This window comes from Macrobrachium rosenbergii, chromosome 51 (genome assembly GCF_040412425.1).
Source record: "Macrobrachium rosenbergii isolate ZJJX-2024 chromosome 51, ASM4041242v1, whole genome shotgun sequence".
Lineage (NCBI taxonomy): Eukaryota > Metazoa > Arthropoda > Malacostraca > Decapoda > Palaemonidae > Macrobrachium > Macrobrachium rosenbergii.
Window position 1 is genome coordinate 67542238 of NC_089791.1, and position 15418 is coordinate 67557655.

Below are 15418 nucleotides of genomic sequence, written 5' to 3' on the forward strand. Positions count from 1 at the left end.
CCCCTAAACTAAACTTCAAGTCCTTCGATGACGGTTCGTGTTTGTGAAAAACAGCCAGCTCTCTGGCTTTCCTCCCTAAACTGCTCTACAAAGGGAAAGCTTTGGTTCTTTCTTTTTCTATATTTGTACTAGATTAAGGAGAAGAGGTTGAACATTATATTCGTAAGAGTTCCCCCCCTTAAAAAAGGCCTTCACTCCCTTTCAGGCGTGAAGGTCTGTACTAAGCAAGCTGTTTGCCTCAATTACTTTACTCTTTTCCCCTGAACAGATTTGTCCCTTGCAATCTAACTAGTTAAGGATCTACCTGACTCTAGAATGCGATATGAGCTTTAATCTCTTATTTCTACAGACTCATAACACTACTTAAAGATGCTTACGGAAATTTACTTGCTACCTCTGGTGATTGTGATATTCAGTCCTAGCCAAATGGTACATTCAATGGTATCTTCCATGACATAACCTATTAAAACACTGCCGTAGCACCAACGTAAAGGACAATGAACTAGCTAAGTTAAAATCTTACAAGTATATAATGTCTTACACTAGAATTTGCAATCCCTGTAAACAGAATATAACCTGAATTCTTTAAATGAGGTTTTCATCATATGATAAATGCTTGCCTCAACTGAGGTATTATGCCATGTGTGTCACGAGCTCGGTGGCTGTATTCACAATAGTTACGATTACTGGCTTCACAATTACGATATACTTACGTGGTTACTGCTGCTTATTGCGAGGTTTAAATGACAAGGTTACTATTCCTATGCACTCAATCTGGTCTAGGCTGTTACTAAGACAGAGATCACGATGGCTACCTCCTCTGGGCAAGAGCCAGGATCACTCTGAGATGGAAAGGCAGAGTGCCAAGAGGGCAAGAGTGCCAGGATGAGCTCATGGCTCTTGCAACTACATGGCTTTCTTCCATCCCTTCTTCTTCTTCTTCTTCTTCTTTGGGTTCCTCCAAGGCCTATCTATGTCAGTCCTTGGAGGTGATGAGGGCTTTGACTCTGGGGAAAGGCCAGAAGGGCTAGTGGGCACGAAGTCAGGGGTAACCTCAGAGGCTACAGGAGGGCTCCCTAATCCAGCTGCTGTGACAACTGGAGCAAGAGTGGTCTCAACCTCTGTGTCCGGGGAGGCCAGTTCCTGGTCTCCCAGAGAAGATGTAGCAGTTTGATCCACCAGGGGTTCATCCTCTGGGGATGGATTTGGTGAAGAAGGGTTGTCAGGTGCCAGAGGCCCACAGGTTGCTAAGATTAGTGCAGTGACGGGTCCTGGATCTCCCAGAGGAGGATCCGTCTCATGATCTGGATCTGGAAGAGGGTCCTCTTCGAGTGGTGGCTCATCATCCAAGATGGATGGAGTGTGGCACTTCTCAGAGCTCGCAAGTGCCACAGGCAGCGATTGTTGGTCAGGCATGCCTGACGAGGGGTCTGGAGGTGCAATACCTCATGGATGGCTTGAGTTGGGCTGAGACAGAGATTCCTGTCCCAGCTGGAGGTCAGAGCCTCTTGGAGAGTCTTGATTAGGAGCGTCCGCTGGGCGTTGCTTATTTGGGCAGCCCTCCCAATTAGTGGAGTGGCCTGTCACCTTGCATATTCTACAGCGGCACTGCTTCTCTGGAGTGTCCTTTCATGGAGAGGGAGGACCTTGTTGCTGGCTGTCCTTTCGTGGAGAGGGAGGACTAGGCCTAGAATTGTTTTGTGTGTGCCCCTTCCGCTGACCACTTCGATGGGTGGAAGGTGGTTCTTCTTCTTGTGGTGGCACGCCAGTCAAAGTGGCAGTGCCTTGATATGGTGATCCTACAGTCGGGGCCTCCATGGAGGAGGTAACATGGCTGCAAAATGGCACTGGGGAAGGGCTTCCTCAGAGGAGGTCCCAACCCAACAGGAAATCCACTCTGGGCCGAACTCAACTCACCACGCCGAGGCGATGAGGTAGCATGCCCCAGGGTGTCGTGACCTGGAGCTTGACTGTGGGAATGGTTGTGGTGTGGCCCTCTATCCATTTCATCTCCCACCAAGGTTGCTCGTCAACTGTGGCACTGGTTGGCACTTGGGCCCGGGAAATCAGGCTAATGTCAGCTGTGGTGTCTACCGTGACTGGAAGGGCCACGGGCAGTCTAGAGCCATTAAGGGGTGCAACCGAGATGAGCTGGGTATCCAGCCTCTCAGGGTGAAGGATCTTCTGCGGCCCAGCTTCGGAGAATGAAGTGCTAATTAAGTTGACGAACTTGGTGGCTGAATGAGGCTGGATGTCCAAGTTATTTAGTTTTACCAGACCACTGAGCTGAAACTTGGTGGCTGAAGGATGATTTTACTTGGCTAAGAACCAATTGGTTAGGCTACAGCTTATTGTGGAATCCAAACCACATTATAGGATGTTTCCATCACCAGAAATAAAATCCTCTAACCCTTCATCAGCTGGCCAGCACCACAGGATTTGGTCCGCAGCTCTAGCTCATCCAACGAAGTGCTGGATGGCACTATAGTGGATAGTCACCAAGAGCCTTTTGTGGGCGCTTGGTGACCTGCATTGACTGTTGGAGGAGAGGGTTGAGTGGACGTAGAGGGAGCGGAGTTCGGGTTGTTAGTAGAAGGCTGCTTATTGCTACCCAAATTGTAGCGGCAATCAGATTCAGTGTGCCCCAACTTCTTACAGTGGGTGGGTGCACGTAGGCTTGCTAGGCAGTCCGCTCTCTGGGCGAGTCGAGCCTGTAAGGTACCCGGTGGCACTATGTGCCGCTGAGATGTGCTGTGGGACTGGTTGTAGGTTTCCCATGAATCGGCCATATGACAGGCTTCAATAAGTGTGGTGGGCTGGTTATCACTGAGATACACAGCAAGGGGCCTAGGCACACATTGGAAAAGATCCTCCAGCATGGTCCGAATGAATAGGTCCTCGAATGTAGTGCATGACAGGGAGTTGAACCAGCGGGTACCAGACTGGGTCTTGTGACAGGCCCATTCAGTCCAGGACCAGCCGACTTCCTTATCAAGACCTTGGAACCGCTGTCTCCATTTCTCCAGGGTTATTTTGTAGATCTTGGTTATGACCCTACGAACCTCTACCATGCCATCTCTTTGACTCTTCTCCAGTGAGTGGAGGGCTGCCTTAGCTTTTCCTTCCATGTGATTGGCAAGCACTAAGGCCCTCTCTGTCTCAGTGGTGTTGTAGTTTTCAAAGAGCGACTATTTCCTCCAACTATGCTTCTGGCTCTTCCTCAGTCCACAAGGGGACTGGGGAATTGATGCTTGATATCTGAGCATTTGGTGCAGCAGGTGTGGGGTTGGAAGCTTGTTGGATAGCCATAGCTTCAGCACTTTCCCTTCGAGCCTTCTCCAGCTCAAGCTCCTTTTCTCTGAAAGCCAGCTCGCTTTCCTTAAGGGCTTGCTCGCTTTCCTTGAGGGCAAATTCATGCTGTCTTCTCTGTTCTTCTCTTGTGTCTTCCAGCTGCCTCTGTTCCTCAGCATAGTTCCTCTGTTCTGCTTCATAACTCCACTGTTCCCGTCTTTCTTCCCTGTTTTGCTTGGCCAAGTCATCCAGCTGTTCCTTGACCAACTTGGTGAGTTCTGGTCCCTTGAGGCTGCCTCCCCCAGTTCCATGAAGACTCTGTAATTATCTGTCGCCATGGTTCTGGTAGGTAAGGGCATCTATTTGGGTTGACTGGATGTACTTGGGAAGTGAGGAAGTGTCCCTCAGATTTGGGTGACACTTCAGTGGTGTGGCACCTTTCAGTGAGGTGACACTGTGGCTGAGTGTGCCTTGCAAAGGTCCCACTAATGAAACTGTATCTCTAGTTACAGGTGTAGCTTTTGTAGTCACAAAAGGGCTTTTCCTTCTTTTTTTTTCTCTTTGGTGGCACTGTAGTGCCAGTGTGTTCCTAGGAATCAACACTTGACTTGAGTGCAACTAGTTGTACTGAGGGGAAAATGTGCACTGCCCAAGCAGAGTGCAACTAATAAGTAGGAGAAAAAGGGAAGGTAAGAAGAAAGAGAAAGGTTAGCTCTTCAGTTTGTGACAGTGCCTACGATTAGTGGCACTGTGGAAAAGGAAAATAAATTTTTTGGTTGCTTTGGCCCTCATGGGTGACTAGTTCCTAGTACCAGCTGTGCTACTTCTTTTCATGCGGAGGGAGGAAGGCTAATTTTTATGCTTAAGTCTGGGTAAAAGGCCCCACTCGTGACCGACAATTTCTATAACTGTAGGTAATCTTAACTTATCCTTATCTCATCTATCTGTGGGACAGAGGTGTGTCTTTTTATTTGTTTTGTTTTAATTAATTATTTCTATGTCGTCCTGTTCTTTCAATGAAGACGGTGTACGTACTCTTCGGAGATATCTTAAAAACTTACATGTGTGGATAAAAGAAGTGGAAGAGAGAGAGAGAGAGAGAGAGAGAGAGAGAGAGAGAGAGAGAGAGAGAGAGAGAGAGAGAAAGAGAAGTATCCAGCAAGCGAAGTTTGCATTGCCTGAGTAAATAGTAAAATTGTAAATACACACTAACAGGTTTCTTCTTTTTGTAATACCTCTTACTTGGGCTATGTTAGTTGCATTCTTAACTTGCCCTATTACTATTGCGTCTTACGTCTTATACTGATAAGTATGGTTAAAATATGAAGTTCTTTTTTTTCTTTTATATAATTCCATGCGAAAGTGTATTTTGGGTAAGAACCTTTTTTGTTATATTTCCTAAATAAGTTATTTCCTGACAAAATTATTAACTTTCTTTTATTGGTTGCATTAAATCCTATACCCAGTTTCCCTATAATATTGAAATATAAATTTTTCCTCTAAGATTTGCGAGTATGGTAATTCGCGAGACAAAGTGGTTTGCTAAGTGGAGCAGATGAAGCAGACATTACTTGTGACGCGTGACGTCACACAGGTAAACAATAACAAACAATAACAACAAGGGTTTAAGATGGTGGCTACTGGCCCGCAGGCAACCCGTTGCCCAAAATGTCGCACGGGTCGTGTGATCACACAGTTGATGATTCAAACACAATGCCTTACTGGATGCAAAATGCAGGAGACCGACTGGCGGAGGAATACACAAACTCCCGCCTCCGCGATGTTTGTTACAATAAAAAAAATACAAAATACTCGAATTCCTCTTACAAAACGAATGAAGCTAATGTGGGAATACAAGTTTTAACTTAATTTAACACAAATGCAAGTTATTTTATATATAAAGACGGAAAACGAATTTGTTATGATTTGCTCTTTTTGGTTTTTCCTCTTCGGCGCCAAACTAAACAATACAAGCATCCACCATACTTATTATGGGGTCGTTCAAGATACAAAGGAATGGATCTGTGACGTTCTTACTGGCCTGATTTATGTTAATGTAAAAGGCAAATTACGAAATTAACACTGTTACAGTTCATTTGCGATATTAACCCCTTCACGCCCAGACTACACAACCGCTTCACCGTACGCTATACCAGGTAAACCCGGAAATCAAATATCACAATCAGAGTATGCTTTTCTTCATTATTTATGTTTCTTTACTGATTATAATGTATATATGAAAGTGTATGTATGTGTATATATATATGCATGCATGCATGTATGTTCAATCGGAAACTGTCTCTATGTATATATATCCGTGATTTATAAATGCTATTGTCTATTATATACTCTATGTATGTATATATGTTCCTGTGTTTATATATATGCTGAGTGGGGGAACAGGATCTGGCTGAGTATCATCAAAGACGTCGGACAACAACCTCCAACCTTCTTCTGTGACTGGCTCAATATCGTCAAATAATTCGCTATCACTCACTGATTGCACACTATCTGACATCTCACTTTCATCATCAGATTCCCCTGGTACATATATTTCATCTGAGGAATCTCCAGAGTCACCCATGACCGTAAAAAATGCATGAACAATACGCTAAAGCAGCAAACGCAATGCTACACAAATGAAGTCTACGGTCGCACTGCTGTCTATATGAGCTCCCATTGGTGGAATATGGTGACGTCTCAATGATGCCACTGAAATGTCACGAGATGCCTTACTCCTTCTCTCTGATTGGCTCTTGGGCAGAGCTTATGTTCAACAAAGGATGAAATACTGAGCTCCCATTGGTGGAATATGGTGACGTCTCGATGACGCCACGGAAATGTCACGAGATGCCTTACTCCTTCTCTCTGATTGGCTCATGGGCAGAGCTTATGTTCGACAAAGGATGAGAGAGCATATCCCAGCAATGAAGAGCATTCATATACACAATCCCAGCACGCCAGCTCTCAGCACAAAAGGGAATGCGGCGAGGACATACCACGCTATGTCCTGGGATATCTTGCTGGCTGTCAAGTGACGTAGTACGGTACGTCCTGGGTGGGAAGGGGTTAATGGCATTGAATTTGATAGGATTTCACACGAGGTAAGTAATTCTCTTCATAACGCTCAGTCAGGGGCTTCTCTGTAGAGCTGACATGGTTTCTGTTTTTTCCAAGAAATTCTTATGGACTTGTGAAGATTTGTCCGTCCTGTCCTATGAGAGAAGCGCTAGACACACGCCCTCCCAGTACTGTCATGCAATAGCTAACTAGTTCAAAAATTAATATCATGTATTAATCATTGGCTGGTGAATAGCAAAATATTAAATCTTGACTTGGTAACTTATGCAGCCTTGACTGGACTATGGCTGGCTTGGTATCCAAACGCAATAAACGCTTCCTTATTACTGTAAATTGCAAATTATAGCTGCTCTCATGTAATGCACACTTTCCTACCTACTCTTCCTATTCTTATAACATTGGTATTCTTAATATTACCTACCTTGGCCAGTAACCTTGTTTGGGAGAATTTAGCATGAAATTAATATGATCTGACTTTTTATGTTTGAATTCATTTGTAATTAATTTGATTCCAGGTTCTATATCTCTGTGAATTAATTAGAGATCATGGCAAGATCGACCAGTGTTACGTAGGTCATTCGGCTGATGAGTTTAATTATTAATTACTGTGATTTATATAGACGTACTTTACCAAAGACCCACAAAATCCTACCAGTTAAAGCTAAAAGTTACCAAAAAAGACAGATAATTAACTTAATTGGATTCAGTCGCCAGTTGAAACTAGGTTACTGAATATATTGATTTATCCTGAACACATGAATTAAATAAACCACATTACTCAACCATCTAGTTCAACAAAGATTAAATGAAATGAAAAAATCTTACCGAAGCTAATAATAGCTCCAACTTCGTCGCACTTCGGACACAATGTACTTCGACATATGTTAGTGGATGACGCAACCTGGGAAAACTCTTGTGATGCACACATAAGCAATTTCAAGCGCAGGACTCAAGTACAGTGTCGTGCTAACCCTTCTCCAAACAAGATTATGGCCAGGTTCCAAGGCGTGCCCGATTCTGGAAGACATATCCAGATAACACCTCGAATTCAAAGACCTCTCACTTATCATTAATTGACTGCAAGGGATGTTTCTTAGATCTAGGATATTATGTTAACACCATGGAGGATACATTATGCAATCTCACTAGGCAACAATAATTGTACTTCATATATTTGACTTCATAAATGGGATATGGTTTTACTAGGATTTTCGTTAGTCAGTGACTGTTTAAGAGAGAAACTTGAAACAGGAAATAGGCGGGAGATCTAAAGGAAGGAACTGGCAGTAATTGTCATTTTCAGACTTACTGTTGGAGTAGATAATGCAGCAATCAATTGTATCAGAAGCCCTTGGTCCGTTGAAAAGGCAATTTCCCCAGCTGTTCCACAAGAGGGGGAAAGACAAAGGGAGGAGGCTGAGAGAGACACACGATGCTTGCGCTTTCAATCAAGGGTATCTGGACTCAGGAGGTGGGACAAAATACGTGGGCACTTGCTTGGAAGACTCATCTCACTTAATGGCCCTTGGGTAGCCTGAAAAATGACAAAAAACTCGCCAGTACGAAGGTCATAGAAAAGTGAACTTAAGGTACACGTTAACTAAAGGTGGCCCTGGTAAAATCTACCCTGTTGAATAGATCCTTAAACTAAACTTCAAATCCTTTGATGACGGTTGGTGTTTTTGAAAAACAGCCAGCTCTCTGGCTTGCCTCCCTAAACTGCTTTACAAAGGGAAAACTTTGTTTTTTTTTTTATATTTGTACTAGATAAAGGAAGAGAGGTTGAACATTATAAATATTTGTAATAATATATATACATATATATATAATATATATATATATATATATATATATATATATATATATATATATATATATATATATATATATATATATATATATATAATATATATATATATAATTATATATATATATATATATATATATATATATATATATATATATATATATATAATATATATATATATATATATATATATATATATATATATATATATATATATATATATATATATATATATATATATATATATATATATATATATATATATATATATATATATATATATATATATATATATATATATATATATATATATATATATATTATATATATATATATATATATATATATATATATATATATATATATATATATATATATATATATATATATATATATATATATATATATATATATATATATATATATATATATATATATATATATATATAATACATTTGCTGTAATATACAGTATAATATATACATATATATATATATATATATATATATATATATATATATATATATATGTATATATATATATATGTATATGTGTATATATATATATATATATATATATATATATATATATATATATATATATATATATATATATATATAATAAGGCAGTAAAAGAGAGAAAAGAAGTTTGTCATAATTTTCCTCAGATTGAATTACAGTATTCATCGTCGCAAAAGAATATTAGCTTGATTCATGTTTCCTGGTGGAGGTAAGCAGAGAAGGATATACCGATGTTAATCGTTCTGCGAGGCATGACGAATCCCGGATGTAATTATGTTGTATTTTGTTATAATAACCTGTAGTTTCGCACTGCATTAAGGAGAATGGATTATCAAAAATGTATTTCCAGTAAATGGCTAATATACTTTTTTCTTTTTCTCACGTGTGGCTCAAGTTATTCGTTCAGGGCGGAATTACCTTTGACATTTTTATGTGAGGTTTTGCAATAAAAAGTCGATTTATATTTGATACGCTTTTACTCACACGTTGAAAAAGTTCTTCTTTATTGCATATGACTTTTTATTGTTTTGATAACGATTATCCTTTGGAATTTTGCTTACACACTGCGTTTATCATTTATCGTGGTCAGATGTACATGTAAATCAATTCTAATAGTGTATTATACACACACACACACACACACACACACACACACACACACACATATATATATATATATATATATATATATATATATATATATATATATATATATATATATATATATAAATATAAATGTATATATATGCGTGTGTTTGCTTTAAAGAATACATAATTTACACATGTATATGCAGTTTTTATTCAGGTTCTTTTTACTGTATTTGTGTGATAAGACGCTCTCAGGGGTACAAAGTTCATCCTTTTTTTTTTGGAGCGAAATTTAATGCGCCATAACTTTTTCGCAATTGGCGCAACATTAGCTTCGATCACATCGCGTTTCCGATGATGATGTGGATTGTTTCCATGTCATGAAATATCGTAGAAGTGGTTTGAATTTTATGAAGATGAGCAACTCCTCCTTTTACCGTTTTTCTTCAAAGCAAATTATCACATACACGGGAAAAACTTTATCTCTTCATTAATATTATCATTTGCTGCCTCGGCTGGAGCTCTTCCTAATCTATCCTCTTCTGTGACTTCTTGTTTCCATAAATCATGACATTTCTATTCGCCATTTTCACTATGAACTTTTCTTCACCAGATGCAGTGGTACATCAAGAGAAATTACTGTGATAATTCTGTCTCATTTTGAAGTTAATTATCAACACTAGGGGAAGTTTTTAATTTGTTCTCGTAATCTAAGCTTTCCTCTTAATTTTTAGCTTGTTGTGATCTGTCATTGCTCTGCTTTTTCTATTCCAACCATGCTGATACTGAATTGCCTTGTGAACCTATGTTGTATTTCCCAGTGATTGACGAGCTTAGGGTTTTTATCAGTCTCATAATTCACAAGTGGCTAATCTTTAAAACAGATACCTTTTTAACTTTTTTTTTTTGATGATGCACATAACAACTGTTTTATCCGTTACGCAGTGCCTGTGCTAATGATATATCCTCTCTTTCCTATCAGTGATCATAAATGTAGAGCACCAAGTGGAAGCTTATCCCCTTCGCCTCATGTTTGTCGAAAAGATGTTACCTCAGGTCTTGAATACCATCGAAATGGGTCCCCACCTTGTCCTTGCTGTATCTGATTATTATTCGTTGCCTTACTGTAATACTTGCTATCAGTGTCACTTTTTTCACAACGCCAATAATTTTTTTAATGTCTGAGACTTGTCTTTGTGCTTCAACATAAACTGAGGTTAGCAGTCGTCACCAGAAGAGGATTTATATTGAGTGAGAGTGCTTAAGTCATTCTCTTAACTTTGGAGATCAGGTAAACTATAACCTTTTGAAAACTTTTTTGAATAAAAAACCATGCTATGCTAATTGTAAAAATATATTAATTATCAAAGGCACGAAAATAAAGCCATTTAGTTATTTTCATGTAAACATGACAGAATTATGTAGTGACTCAGGCTATTTACACCGCTATATTAATTATATAATTAGGGAAAATAAATCTCAGGTATGGCCTTTAAAATACCTGTTATTGTATAGCTTGTCGAACAACGTGAGAAAGATACAACAGGTTAGTTACCTGGAGCAGACCTACAGACTTAGGACACAACCCACAGGATATTGTTTCTGCTCTGCCAGGCAGATGGTATTGTTTCTACTCTGCCAGTCAGTTGATATAGTTTCTACCCTGCCAGGCAGATGATATTGTTTTTACCCTGCCCAGTCAGATGATATAATTTCTACTCTGCCAGGCAGATGATATTGTTTCTACTCTACCAGGCAGGTGATATAGTTTCTACTCTGCCAGGCAGATGATATTGCTTCTACTCTACCAGGCAGGTGACACTATTTCTACTCTGCCAGGCAGATGATATTGTTTCTGCCCTGCCAGGCAGATGACATTGTTTCTACTTTGCCAGACAGATGATATTGTTTGTACCCTGCCAGGCAGATGATATTGTTTCTACTCTGTCAGGCAGATGATATTGTTTCTACTCTGCCAGGCAGATGATATTGTTTCTGCCCTGCCAGGCAGATGACATTGTTTCTACTTTGCCAGACAGATGATATTGTTTGTACCCTGCCAGGCAGATGATATTGTTCCTACTCTGTCAGGCAGATGATATTGTTTGTACTCTGCCAGGCAGTTGATATTATTTCTACTCTGCCAGTCAGATTATATTGTTTCTACTCTGCCAGTCAGATGATATTGTTTGTACTCCGCCAGTCAGATAATATTGTTTCTACTCTGCCCGTCAGTTATACCAAGAAAAATAGGTGTGGAACAAGAAAGATAGTTAGTTGAAGGATATAGTAGAAACAATATCATCTACCTGGCAGAGTAGAAATAGTATCATCTGACTGACAGAGTAGAAACAATATCACCTGACTGGCAGAGTAGAAACAATATTATCTGCTGGCAGAGTTGAAGCAATATCACCTGCCTGGCAGAGTAGAAACAATATTATCTGACTAGCAGGGTAGAAACAGTATCATCTGACTGGCAGGGTAGAAACAATATTATCTGCCTAGTAAAGTAGAAACAATATCAACTGCCTGGCAGAGCAGAAACAATATCCTGTGGGTTGTGTCCTAAGTCTGTAGGTCTGCTCCAGGTGACTAACCTGTTGTATCTTTCTCACGTTGTTCGACAAGCTATACAATAACAGGTATTTTAAAGATAATATCTAAGATTTATTTGGCCTCTTTATATAATTAATATAGCAGTGTAAATAGCCTGAGCCACTCCATAATTCCGTCATGTTTATATGAAAATACATAAAAGAATTATTTTTGTGCCTTTGATAAATATATAATTTATTTTTCCAATTAGCATAGCATGGCTTTTTATTAAAAAATTTTCAAAAATTTATAGTTTACCTAATCTCCAAAGTTAACAGAATGACATAAGCACTCTCACTCAATATAAATCGTCTTCTGGTAACAAATGCTAACCTTAGATGGTAACCTTTGTTCATCATTGTCTATTGCCGGATGCCGACTTGCTGTGAGATTGAGAGTGGAAACCATGACTCTTATTTAATCTGTGGCTTAGAACACACTCCGAGAGTTTATGTGGTCTTGAGCCCTACGTTGCTTAGGTAAAAATAACGTCGAACCATATAATTTGTGATGGAGCTTGATATTTTGCTTTCTTCATGCTTTGTGATTGTTTCTTTGTTTAAATATAGCTCTGTTTGTTTATATTGATTGCAGATGCTGTTGTGACATACATTACTTTATAGTTAATCAGTTTATTTGATGTGTATGATCGTTCTTGTAAATGTTGCTGTTGCAAAGGTCCCTAGAAGCTGCCATATATTGCTGTATTACGTTAATAGGTTCTGAGACTAGAAAGTGACCAGTTGAAGATATGCTATTTCTTCTGGACCTACTCAGCCTTGGAAACCCAAATTGAGCATACACTTGGAACAAAACTCTTTTCTGTGTTGTACCGGCTTCCTTTCATATAATCTCACGAAAATTTTTCATAAAGCTTGAAACACCTGCCCAGTTTGGGTCTTAAATTAACGTTAACATTTCTTTGTGGAGTGTTTTGCTCCAGTGGTACTGGATATATTTCCTACTAGAAACTTCAATTAAAGTTTTAGTATTGATGAAATGGTGATTTTCAAAATAGGCCTATTGGGGTTTAATCTATTTTTTATTCGAAAGTATTTTACTGAGGTGTGGCGTGATACCCTTTAGTGTGTCTCTGGTGATGAGTATCTAAATCGACTCTGGAGAGCAAGGTTAAATCTTCTGACATTTGATATGACGTAACTGAGTTTTCTTTTTATATTTTTTATTTGTAATTATTCCCAGTTATTGTACTGATCATCCTTCGAAAGTTTTATTTGATGATTTTATATTTTGCTTATTACTAGTGCCAAACCAATTTTTAGTCACTGTAGCCAAAGTGCTTCAAGGAAATCTTTTCCCTTCAACTACATTTTGGACGAAAGCTTGTTCTCAGGTTAATATTGACAGTATTTTTTGTTTGCTTCATAAGTATTTGCAATCAGCAGGACTACTGCTGATTAGTTTCTCAAAGGTTTAAAACTGACACATTTTATAACTATATTTGAATGTTTCAATTTGTTTAAATAATGCTCAAGTCATTGAGAAATTAAAGAAATCAGTTACTGAGGGCAATTCAAAGCAATTCGCAAAATCATTTTTAATAAAAATTAGAATTTCTAAAGAGCCTGCATATTCTTTGAATACACCTTTTTTTCATGATTCCTTGAGTACTCAGCATTTAGAATATAAATAGTACTCGAACTCTAGCTTTCATAGTCAAGGAATTAGATATGATTGTCTATCTGTATATCTATACAAAAAATAACACGCAACCATATTTATTTTGGCGTATAACACCATAACAGAGATGCAGTCATTCCTCTCTGCTCAAAGGATAAGGGGTTGCTTCTCTACCTCTCTGGCAACCGCACAGGTGTACTGCTGTGTGGATCTTTGCTGGAGATCTCTTCTCTGGTCGTTCTGTGCCAGGCTACCTTTACAGAGTTGTGGCAATGAAAAATACACTTGGGTGACATTGAAAGAAGTCGTTTGTTGCAGGATCTGAAATGCTTATTTAAATTACAGACAATATTAGCTTGAGGACGTGTCAGTTATTTCTGATGCATTTATCAATCCCTGACTTGGCAGGGTGCTACTGCAGTCACAATTCCAGTATTTATGGATGCTCCCTCCTCCAGATAGGGTCCCTCATAGTCGTTTCTGCCAACTTTTACGCGTAGAGCAGAAGTAGGTCTCTCCGGAAAACTGCCCCCATACACGCTCATTCATCAGTGTTCAGCATCAACAATTCGAGACCAAAAGAAGGAAGTTAGAGGAATGTGCTGTTCTTCAGTTTATGTGTGAGAACGCTAATAACAGCGTCTTTATCTGCTTATATGCTTTTGTATCCACAAACTTACTGACCTGAGAGTATACCTTAGTTTAACCAGACCACGAGCTGATTAACAAAACTGTCTTGGTGGTAAAAGCAAATGTTCCATGTGGCAAAAGAATTCCGTCATCAACATGGCAATTAACCAGTGCCGAATGTAACCAAGTATCCCAAGCACTTGTTAAATATGGATACTCCAGCACACTTATGAGTAGAGAAACCAGTACGAAAGCATCTAGCTTTATTATAGGGGAATTTATGCGCAAGAACAGACATATCATTGAGGAGAGCACTAACTCAACCAACCCTGCCATTGTATGAAGCTAATAGGGGATGATTGCCATCCTCCTCGTATGTAATAAATCAGCTCCTTTACTTGAAGAGAACCGAAAGAAGAGAACAATACGCGTGAGTTCCAGTGCCCTGATGTAGCATGCCTCCCTCTTATGTTTGGATGAGATGTCACGTCATATTCTAGACTTTCATGTCACCTATGGGAGGGAGCTATCCTTAAACATTACAACCATCCATGCGGCAGTGCCATAATCAGATAAAAACTGATCATTGGCATGGAAATAATCACAGGTACACCAGACCAACAATGCCTTCAGTTAATTAATGGAGTTACTACACATTCTATAGTAAGGCCCTTCTACGTTACTCAAGAGTATTTTAAACTCTCCATAACCATGCAGAGGCCTGGACCCGAACAGACAGAAAGATATACCTGGTAGGGGACCTCCCAAAATAACACCTATGCTTTAAAAAATGGAAATTCCCAACCCTAGTCTAACATTTAATAAGCACCAAGAGTTACGAAGGCTCGACCAATCGACAGCCAGGTACTACTCATTTTAATCCCAAGTTGGGTTTCTGTTTTAAATGATCCTCCTCCACTCTGCTTTCATCATCAGCAAACTTGACTGGCACCGTGTAGTGTATAAATCTTTTCATTTTCAATCACTGTTTGTTCCACACTATTTCTACGCAGTGTGTAGATAGCATATTTCAATAGAATATACTTTAGCAAATGCCCTTGAAAATTTACGTTTACTCCCTCCTTCTAAGGAAAAGCATATTATACTCTACACAGAAAGAACTCCAAATAAGATCAGCGTTGCCGAGCCAGCAATGTTGTTAAGCAAGTAAAGTTGCTATTAATGGTAACTATAATGATAACGATCTTAATAACAAAAATAATCGAAAAATTGAAAGGAAATCTTTAAAATACCCGCAGCT

General features: G+C 39.0%; 1 protein-coding gene across 1 annotated transcript; it reads right to left on the reverse strand.

Moving 5' to 3' along the window:
• Positions 1 to 3201: 3201 nt before the first annotated feature.
• LOC136833087 (ensconsin-like) lies at positions 3202 to 5875 on the reverse strand. Its single transcript, XM_067094733.1, has 2 exons — positions 5693 to 5875; positions 3202 to 3609 (listed from the first exon to the last, which is right to left on the reverse strand). Exons 1-2 carry the CDS (start codon positions 5873 to 5875, stop codon positions 3202 to 3204), a joined length of 591 nt encoding a protein of 196 aa, XP_066950834.1.
• Positions 5876 to 15418: the final 9543 nt, after the last annotated feature.